Raw genomic sequence first — 11477 nt, forward strand, 5'->3', positions numbered from 1 at the left:
TTTTAGTTTTTTACACCAACTGACTAAACTGTGCAATTGTTGCTGCCGTTGTAGATGTGCTGAAATAGCAGTAATTAATTACTCTTTATTTATTTAAACATACATAAAGGCCTCAGTAACAGTAGACCATAGTGCGCATTGATGTGTGTTACACAGTGACTGAGGGACACTTAAGACAAGCTATCAGGAGAGAAAACTGGAGCCAGAGAGTAAACTATCTATCCCGCAGAAATAGCCTGTGATGTTTCACACAGCCAGATAACAAGCTGCTGTTGTATAAGGTCCAGGCCAGAAGATGGAGGGGGAGGGAGGAAGGAGAGCTGAAAGAGGAGGTCTGAGCGTGCTCTCTCCCTCTCTCTCCTTTAAAGGAAACCGCCTATGGTGGGAGGAGGGACCTCCAACTCTTCCTGTAAACTGTCTACAGGCGTGAGCTTTTAAATCAAGAAACAAATGTCAGTGATCAGCCCTCACATCATCGTCCACTGATGGATCAGCACAGACAGAGAGAGAAAGATGTGAAGCTGACATCAGCTCTAGAAAGTGAGGATTGTAGAGTGAGAGCAGGGGTGATGTCTAGTATAGCGCTGGGCATTTGAGGCAGATTACTGGAAATTTCTGTGGTCAGCGATAGTGAGTAAATCCACCAATGCACTTTATAGAGATATCTGTTTGTTGAGGCCCGGCTGTCTTGGCCGTGAGCAACCTTCTTTTTCCAGGAAGCAGAGGAAAGGTTCGGAGAAGCACGAGAGACATTTGGAATTGTGTTCAGCCTGGAAAAGACATCTCCCTCAAGTCATGAAAACATACCTGCGCTGATCAAATTGAACCCGAGGCCTTAGCAATGTTAGCAACAAAAAAAAAAAAAAAAAAAAAAAAAAGAAGACTTACCACACACCCACACACAGGCATGAGCATTCACACATGCACTGGAAGCACAAGAGGCAAGAAGGTCTGTGTTGAACTGAGATAAACCTGCAGCCAGCATGCGGTCAGCAGGCCGACTGATGTTGTGTTGACCCACACAGCACAAGCAGACACAGAGTGAAGGGCAAAAGTGACAGAAAGAGAGCAAAAAAACATATTTGGCCAAATATTTAAAAACTAAGCTCATATTAAAAACTGGGTGAATTCCACACCCATTCACAAGCACTCCGTCTTTCCACTCTCTTATTGATCTGGATGTGTCTCGTTCTCAAGTTTCCAGTAATCAAGAGCAGCAAATGGCAAGAGGATAGGGCGTGGAGGCGGGGCAGACAGATCCTCAGAATGCAGAGTTGTGAAGTGCCAGGCTGAACCGAGGGGTTCGGGAGCAGTCATGTGCACCAGGCTAAATTATTCATGCTGATTAGACTCTTCTTATTGAAATGAATTTGAGAGAGAGTTCGACATATGTTGCACGGCATCGCCATTTAAGAGGCTTGCTAAATTGAAAATGAGGAAATTGCCCTGACTCTATATGCAAGTGGGAATCGGGCATTGGTGATATGCAACCAAGTATCTTTACTCAAGTACTATACTTCAATACAGTTTTGTGGTACTTTTCCATTTTCTGATAGATCAGAAGGAAACCTTGTACCTTTTACTCCACTGCATTTATTTAACATATGCATATGAAATCATATAAATAACTTGTAAAACACAATATTTTTATATAAATTAGAAATAAATTCAAATCTATCAATTCTAAGCTTCAGACCTTTTTGAATTCTGACCCTTTGCAAAAAAAAAAAGAGCTGTCTCTAGTTGAGCTCCTTGTCATGTCTCAGATGCCTCTGAGTTGTTAGCACTTCCACCACAGAATGATTTCCCCTTAAAATGTCTTATATGGTTTCTTTGAAATAACACTTTGAAATAACACTTTGATGGTATCCAATATTTCACAAAAAACGCAACGATTCGACAAAAGTCCAAAAACTGAAATAAAATTCATGCAGCAGAACCTTTAACTCCTTTCCTACGACCCATAGGATTTATATTATGAGCCATTGCAGGGGGCTGTAGGTTGTAAGCCACTGAACAAAACTACTGACCTAAGCGTACATGGGTAACTAGTACTATATTTAACATAAAACCATTGTTAATAATGACACCGTGGCCATTAAGTGAACTGCATCCTGTTGCTCAAGAACATTCTCGACCTTTTCATAGGTAGGCACAAGCCATCGTCCTAGGCGTCGGCCATGTGACGTGACATAAAGGATACTGATTGTGACTGATGATAATCAGGTTGATAGATGAGGTAACTTAAGTTACACTGTTATTGTAGTTTGCTATAAACTATATTTGAGACTATAGACTATATTTGACTCTCCAGTGCTGGCACAATACTAAAACCAAGTGTGGAGATAGGTCTGGCTATGTAAGACTAACGTTATGTTTTTATAAAATATGATCTATAGAGTGCAATATTGTTATCAGCTTGCTAGAGAGCACAAAATAGGCTAGCAACACTAAACTAATTCATTCTTGCTGCGTGATACAGTGACTACATTTACCTGTTAACCCTAGTTTTCCCCTGATGTCTTTCAGGTTCCTGTTTGGCCATTTCATTGGAGAATGACATTTCTTCGCGTGTGTATGGTTTTTACAGCTACAATATGTACAGTGAATGTGTGTGTCCACCTGGTGTCTAAATATGTACATAATAATATTATCTGTCTGTATCACTGATAAATCATCAAATCACTGTAGTGACAGTATGTGGGTGTAGGCATACTGCTCATGTGTGCCTATTAAAACGGTTCTGAATAAGCCTGAGGATATGGAAACAATGCCAGTGTCCACCGCCGCCTCTCATCACCACATACTGTAACGCATCAAACACAGCAGCACACAGGAAAATGAGGAGGATAAGGACTATAAACAGCATCCGTCTGCTCACATTTAAATTTACTAATTCTCGTCCTTCCCCTCTATCATTTCATCCATCTTAAGTAGTTTGACTCTAAATATACACACAAAACCGCCTGAACATCCATCTCAATTGTCAAGCCATTCTTCATCCTTTCTCTCTCTAAAAAACCCTCCTCCTACTCTGCTCTAAAAGCCGCCCACTCTCCTTGTCTATCCGCGGTCCACACTCTTCCATTCGAAACTTCGAACTGCTCCGATACATCACTCACCCTCTCTATCTTTCTTTTACTCCCCCAGGGGAGAATAACATCTTGACCAAACCTGGGCAGAATATATTAGAATATGATATTAAGCATTTAAATTACTTGGTTGTTCCTTATTTTGGAAGACACTTGAAACTTGATCACAGTATGCACAAGCTAAAACACATCAAAATATTGTACATCCGTGTTGTTTTTTTAAGTCGACTGACTCAAAATGTATTCAGCTATTTTCTGTGCTGCCCTGCTTTGGCCTTTCTCTCTCTTTCACCCGCTACCTCGCTTGTCAGAAAAAATAAAATCTCAACCGAGGGGAACTGAACAGACCACATTATATTCAACTTACCGTACTTCCTTGTCTCTTTCCATGTAAGACAAACTCAAAAAAAATTTGCACACACTTTACATTTTTTTTTTTTTTTTGTTGAGAATAAACTGCGCATGAAGAGGAAGGGGGCACAGAGGGAGGCAATCTTGTTACCAGCCGGCATAGCCCTGGGAAGATTTCTATCAAGACACACGTATAGAGAGAGGCATCCATTTAGAAAATGGCTTTTCTAGGCATGCTGGGCCATTTAGCACACCCTGTGACGACTCCTGTTTGGGGCCATGATAAATGTTCTTTCACACCTGCTTTGCGCACACAGTTAGGCCAGCACATACACATGCACATGCAACCATATGGGCACCTTACACAAGACATCACTGGGATGAACGTAACATTTTCAAAGAGAGACTGCCTTCTTTCGGGTTTGGCCTACAGAGAAAACCTCTGCAACTTGTAGTGTATAATATATTAAATGCACAGAGTGCAAAGCCCATCAAGTGCTTAACGTCATGTCAATGTCACAGCTTCAGGTCCCATAGAGCTCAAGATCATTCAGCTGTGTAGGTCCCAATTTTATAACAAGCAGTGAAGAGACTCTGTAACGTATTTAAACCAAACATACAGTACATTCCTCTCAATAATAACAATTATTCAATTAATCAATTAGGCGACTGACAGAAAATGAATCAGGAACCATTTTCCAAGCTAACAAATACCAAACATTCCCAAGTTCCAGCTTAGTTGTGAGAATTTGCTTCTTTTCTTTGTCTTACATGACAGTTAATTTACTAACTTTAGGTTTCACGCTGTTTGTCTGACAAGATGAGAAATTTGATGGCATCCCCTTATGTTTTAGGTAACTGTGATATGCGCTATGACTGTGTACTATCTCCAATTTTCTGACCAAACTAAACCAAATTACAAATCAAACTATTAATCCATTTATCAGGAAAATGACCAGCAGGTGAATGAACATGTTAAAATAGAAAATTCGTAGTTGTGTGCACGTACAATGAGTTGTGTCATACAGTACATCGAGTAAAAAGTTTTTTTTAAAAAGCAAAGACAGGCGACAAGTTGTGACTTACTACTGGTGAACTTAAATCAAGACTACAAGTTTTTTATAGTTTGTGAAATGACAACATTTTGGAGATACAGGATTTTTGCATGTCACATAGCAACAATATGCTTTCAATTTGAAACCATGAGTAACATTATTTTAGGAGACTACTGCAGTTCAGAAATTCACATTTCTCAGTGGGAATACTGGAAATAAATATTTGCACAAACTGCAAAGGGCAAATATTTTGATGGGTAAACATTCTCTGTTATGTTCTGTTTAAAGTGGAATGCTGGAGTGCTAAAAATCAACCTATCGTTATCATGCAGTCTGAGTATCTGCCTGATATCTACTAATGGTCATTAACCTTTACACCGGCACAATCCCTGTGATCTCACTTCCTCCCGTCTGGGATCCATCATGTTGCCACCATTCTAAAAACCGTCACACAAAGCCCACTGTTACTGCTAGCATTAAAGCTGCCACAGGCACCGTACCGGCTGGATGAATCACACTCACCCATACAGCAATAATGAAGCATTTATCTCAGGGTGCATTACAAACCCTGGAAGCACGGTCAACATGCGCACACGGCAGAAATGTGATGAAACAGTGTCAATCACACTCTGCTCAACCATCTGCTCTACCACAAGACAGACACGTGCTACACACAGACTCGTACAAGGACGCAGACACAAACAACCAACACCATGTTCTGCAAAATGTGTCCATCTTAACAAACCGCTCTTGTTTCTTAAAACGAGGGATTTGTTTTTGATTCTGAGATCATTCCACTAATTAAAAGGTATCAGGAGAGGATTTTTTTGGGACAAGAAAACTGTTGAAAAGAGCTCATTTACACTGGAAATCAGGGTGAAATGATCTCAAGAGTGAAGTTTAATAATAAAACAATATTTTTTGAAAGACCAACATTTTTCCAGCACTCACACAAACAGCACCTCGCACACAAATACACAAGGCTTTGGGAGCCTATGTTGTACAACCTCGCCCAGTGAAATCTTACTGATTAATAATGCAGGAAAATGCAGTGTGTCACATGAAGCGTGACGTCAACTTACCGATCTCATCTGCTGAGTTCCGGTGACGTGTTGCAGAACCTTTTCCAGCTCCTTCTCGATGCGTCCTGCCCAGTGAATCATTCTGGAAAATAAAATTAGACACTTTCAATCTGCATCCCTCGACATTTTCACCTGAACATCGTCATCACACGGGCATTCATTCATTTCCCTGTCAAGGCATGTGAGTGAGTGTGTTTTTAACTGTGACAGACAAAGTGAGTCTTTCCCCATGTTTGTGTATCTCTGTCTGTGTTGGCAAACTCCCAGATACCTATCTGGATCTCTCCTAACTTTTATCTCTCCTAATATCTGGGCTAGTCATCAGCACCTTCTCTCCCCACCACAACTTCTAAATGTCTGGTCGGCTCTGGCAGGACTGGAAGTGAACGTGCCTGTCTTGGTTCGGCTGGGATCAGCGGCTCTGCAATAAAACTGCTCAGGTCTGACAGAAGTGCACCCTAAGCAGGAGCTGATCTCCGTTAGACGGAGCCAAGTTTGGAATTAAGAGATCAAACGGCTGGAGCTCATCACTGTATATCGCTCAGCTAGCAACAAATGACTTAATGGATCAAGATTTTCACTACATCATTTTAAAGCAGGAGCAGGGGCCAACCTGCCGACCTGGATACACACTGAACAATCCATGTGCATGGCAGATGAGAAAGTCTCATTCGAAAATAAACAAAAAAAACCCCTCATCTTTCAGCAATCAGATGAATAAATTCTGTCATGCGTTTGTGAGCCAACCACTGACTCCGTGCCAACCTTTTCCTTTCAGCAGCCTGCAGATAGCTAATCACTAGCATCAACAGAACAACACAACAGAGTCGTTTGTCTTTTAATATGACGACGCAGACAAATGTCATCTTTAAATGTCAGATTTGCTCAGACGACAAGAGGGAAGACAGATTTATTAAATTGTACAAATCTGCCAAGCAGTGACAGCGCTCGCCATAATCACCAGGCCAGAGCGGGGCCTCATCAGGAGAGTAACAGCAGAGCAAACATGGCAGACGAGTGTGCGCACTGGCTGCGTTTATACGGACAAGATTAAGAGAAAACAAGAGGGCCTGCAAAAGGACTGTGCAGAGCGGGACCGCTGGGGAGAGGCCGCTGACTATGAAAAGGTCACCTCGATATGAAATAAAAACAAGCTTACAGTGAGAGCAGAGCCGAGCAGGATGCAGTGATACTAACAGTGAGGGACACTACCTCTGTCCCCGAGCCAGGCAGACTTCTTACGCAACTTCATTAGTCTACGTGCTACACACACACACACACACACGTATACATATATACAGCTTTGAAAGAATGACATGCAGTAAGACTGCCCTATGTTATGTCTTACATTGTAAGTGTATGTAAATACATAGATTGCACACACACAGGCAATAATGCTAAAGTCAAAAAGCACAACACTGACCCTGCCAGTCTTAAGAATATTTTTGATCTTACATTTATAACAATAAGTTGGGTTTACCTGTTGGTGGTTTAAAGGAATATTTAATCTAAAATGGATGAGAGATTTTGACTATTTGAGTAAATATCAAAAGATATTGTAAACTTGACAGTGTAATGTTAATTTTGCTCATGTTGTCAATCCCAGTCCAATATGATTGGACTGGGATACTGTCACTATGCTCATTCTGCTGCAGTGGATCTTGTCATTTCAAGTACAACACTGAGATATCATAAATGACAAAACGTGAGCTATCGATGGGTAAAATCAATAAAAGACAACATATCATGATATAAGTATCACATTATGATAAAAGCATCACACCCATGCGTCTCCCACACCACCAGGTACAGATGTGCACATATTAGACTGGTCACTCCTCCTTCCTGGTGTTTTCATTTTTCAAGCAGTTGCACAACATTAAATACATCAAATATAATCAATACCACACTTGCTGACAGATAGCAAATAGTCAACCATGCAGCTTTGGCCCAACTGACCTGCATCAGGCCAGATCACGTGAAGCTGATCATAAACATTTAAAGGCAACAATGCCCTCTTGTAAAATAACTTGAGATTCATGTTGGACTGATAGAATATCAAAAAAGAAAAACATTCACAGTCCCACATATGTAGAACTCTCCATTCAGTAACAACTAGAGGTGATGCTGGTTTTGTAAATGACATGCACTACTAAGGCCTAATGTTCAGTGAATGCTTTGACATCTTTTGTGCTGTGAAAGCTGTGATCTCTCTTAAAAACAGAGAAGTTGTTATTGTACACTACATGAAAGCTGACTGATGCTCTCTGGCTCTTTGTAGTTTGATGTAGTGTTAACACTTTGCCATTTGTCTCTCGTGTGTTTGGTTTTTTTTTTCTGTATTATGATTTATGTTAGCCAAACATTATGGGAAAACAGAAAATGTGATGAAATGAGCCTGGATGGACGACCTGTGTGTCGGCCACACACTATCATCATGTTCATTCTGCTGCAAAGCATCGCATCATTCCAAGTGCAATGCTGAAATATCTTTAAGGGCAAAAGTTGGACTATTTTAGTATGTGTGGAAATAACAAAATTTGGGGAAAATTGCTCTGAGTTTGATTTAGACTGAGGTACGTGATGATATTTTACCGTCCTGGAGAAGATTGTACATCCGTCCATTTAGATTCCAGTTATTGGAACAGGTTTTCTCGCCATCATTTAGTAATGTGGAAATAATTTCCATCTTCCACTACCCAAACACACAGTACACATAAACACCAATACACCTATTACATAAAAATCTGACCAGGCTGCCAGGTGGCAAGGTGTAGCAAAGGTACGGCCGTCAAAGTGGACTACAGAGGACACTCCGTCCTTTCTTATGGACACTTAGACTATCAGCATACACAAGCTCAAACCCATGTTTGTGTCAGACCCATACACCCGATGGACAGCCACAGCAGCTCAGCATACACTTAAATTAGCTAAGTCAAAATCTAGCAAATAGCACAGAGATGCGGGTGACACAAAACCCAGTTTTTAAAACCCAAGAGAGGACCAGATACAGACAACACACAGGACAAGACCTGGACTTTATCTTATGTTTATCTGCTCAAACAAGAACACAGACAAGCTTGATAATAATGTGACAAGTAATGAGACTATCATTGTCTTACTACAGTGGTAACTGTAATCCAGAAGAGTTACAATGATCTAAGTACTTTAAAAAAAAAAAAAAAAAAAAAAACGAAGAGGATTTGGAGGGAAAAGTAGAGGGGATATTGCTGTAAGATTAAAATTCTATTTAATCACTGACTACAAGTGTAGATTATATTCAAATACAGTAAATACAATTTACACATCCACGTCAATTTGTTTGAAAAGTAATTCAGACGTGAGAGAAATGATCTACATCCCTTTTCTTTATGGCGCTCAATCAAATCAACGATGCAGCTAATTGCCGGTTTAAGTCAATCGCCGGTAATACGAAGGATAACTGATTTTCCTTTGAAAGTCACCTTGACCATCCGGAATAAATAAAGCTCTGAAGATTTCAGAGAGATGATCCGGCGGATGCGTCGGGATGGGAATCATTTAGATTCCTGCCACTTCTGGTGAACCTGACTGACTAATCATCACTACAGGATACACTTCATGTTCACACCAGGTCATCACGACACGATCATCATAAACACGGCGACGTTACATTTGAAGCCACACTTCACAGAGTCGAATGGGAACTGTTGCACTCTGGTTTTACCTTTACCTACCTACCCTTTTTTCCACTTAACTCTAAAACCTGAACTATAATAAAAACGAAAGAAACTTTCTTTTTAAAAATAATATTTGGTAAATTACTTCCGTGTATTGAATCGTACGCCGACGCACAGGTGGTAAATTGTTACATCAGACATTGTGTTTCAGTTGTGTGTAATTCAAGGTGAAATCGTTGCACTGTTCGCATTTGAGAAGAAGAAATTACGCTTTTAAATTCAAATGTTACAGCAAAACAATTTGCCAACAGACGTGCGCTGAAAAAGTCCAACACTAGTTTCCTTGGTTTACGCACAGCTGGATGCTCAGCTACTTTCTGTGCCTGCGGTCACCTGGATAAAGCAAACTGCGTCTACATTTCCATAACAAAAACTTCTAATTTTTGCAAAGAAATTACCAGGAATCTTATCTGGAAGCCACGTTGCTGCATGTGCACCCGAAAAGAGTCTAAACAAGTAGTTTTGTAGTTTGGGTAAGAAATGAGCTGAGATACAGAGACTTGAACTGATGGTTTAAAGACCTGGCTCCTGCGGCATTAACTAATTGGTTTATTCTCTGAATCCAAATTAGCCGGTTAAAAACACCAGAGTGTCCTGCTGTGGGACAGACATGATTATTTTCACGGTGCGTGTGCACTATCCACTGGAGGACTTTTTAGACTAGCCTCGTTCTAGCTCAGCCTATCCATCACGCGTAAATGGGATATTCTCCCCCATGCAGTGACAGCAAAACAACGCACCGAGGTTATATCATTTTATTTTTATCCCTGTGGATGTTCTAATAAATTATTGCGTGGTCGGGATATTCGCCTGTGGCACCGGTGCATGCTCCCTGTAGCCTGTTTCCATGTTGACTATGACAAATTGAATAAGGTTTAGGGTATTAAATGCCATTGCCCACAATAACAGAAACAACAACATGGGCTCTGTAAGAGCGAGATTCATAACGCAGCATCAGAGACGGAAGCTGCGTCTGTGTTTGAACATCAGGGACAGCATCTCCTCTCGCACCAAGGTAAACGGCGCTGCATGTGCAGGCTTGTCGGGGCCACCTGTCCTAGTTCCGCGCTCCGCACCCCGGTTTATCCCCCAAACGGTGCAGGGTACTTACGTGTAGTGCTGGGGGAAGAGGTGGGTCCCGTCTGTCGGCGTAGAGACGCATATGATAAGTACAGTTTGAATTGTGAAGAGGCAGAAAATACCGTACGACTGCGCGCAGATCGCCATTTTCCATTAAATATTCAAGAAACTGGGATAAATAAGAGAAGGACCGGAAGGACAGTCTCTCGCAGCTGAGCTAAGAATAACCGAGCTCCAGAGAAAGTGTGTGGTGGGAGGTGATGGCTGGCGGAGGCTTCTGGACACTTAAGCCGGCAGTGAAATCTCAATCAGAGACGCGCACAGAGGATTGGCAGCTGAAGACACGGGAGATCAGGATCAGGAAGGTGCTCTGCCGCTGCCGCTGATGTGCCTGGCTGCCTATTTGCGCACTCGCTGTCCTCCCTCCCTCTCCGCCGCCGCGCACATTTCCTCCGTTTTCTCTCCCACTCTCTCCAATGTAACAACCATAGCCTACAGAGTAAAGTCCCCCACGACAAGAATAGAGTGCCCCCATCCCGACTTTCAAAATAAAATCATTTATCGTTTTTAGGGCAATACATTACAGTCACAGGGTAGTGCAAGCAGGATTGTTAGAAAACAAACATAGCTCATATTCTCAGTAAAATGCCTTCACGGAAGCACAGTGCTACAACATCACAACGGCCTTAAGTGACAAAAAATATTGTCCTTGTTTTATGAACATATAAACCCAGGTCAACGTGGAAAAATGGCTCCTGATGTAAACTAGGTCTATGTAAGACCACAGGCTTTGCACGATCAAGCATTTACGGTTATTTTTATGTCTCGTGAATAATTTTATTTTGAAGGTTCAATCGCCAAACTTCCTGTACGCATTCAGTCTATCCGCGAGACTTGACTCAGCTGTTGGCACAAGCGGTCCTTCCACCATTCAAACCGCCTATTCCTGTGCAACAGACGGGGGCGCGCATCAGGCCACCTCCTCTTCCTCCTCATGTCCACTCTCCATGCACTGTGTCCTCCCCAAACTCGGGATTATGAGCAGGAATCAAGGCTTTATTTTGGTAATTAGAGGCATGACTCTGGAGGGGCGGATTG

The 11477-nt window shown here is 41.6% G+C and overlaps 1 protein-coding gene across 1 annotated transcript in view; it reads right to left on the reverse strand.

The window, feature by feature from the left end:
• Nucleotides 1-10778, reverse strand: part of cacna2d2a (calcium channel, voltage-dependent, alpha 2/delta subunit 2a) — a 145755-nt gene extending 134977 nt beyond the window's left edge. The window contains exons 1-2 of the mRNA XM_041032974.1: nt 10411-10778; nt 5581-5662 (exon numbers count right to left, since the gene is read on the reverse strand). Coding sequence (XP_040888908.1) covers nt 5581-5662; nt 10411-10526 — 198 coding nt within the window. The 5' untranslated portion in view covers nt 10527-10778. The remainder of the gene's footprint in view (nt 1-5580; nt 5663-10410) is intronic.
• Nucleotides 10779-11477: the final 699 nt, after the last annotated feature.

The sequence above is a fragment of the Toxotes jaculatrix genome, chromosome 3, assembly GCF_017976425.1.
Source record: "Toxotes jaculatrix isolate fToxJac2 chromosome 3, fToxJac2.pri, whole genome shotgun sequence".
Lineage (NCBI taxonomy): Eukaryota > Metazoa > Chordata > Actinopteri > Toxotidae > Toxotes > Toxotes jaculatrix.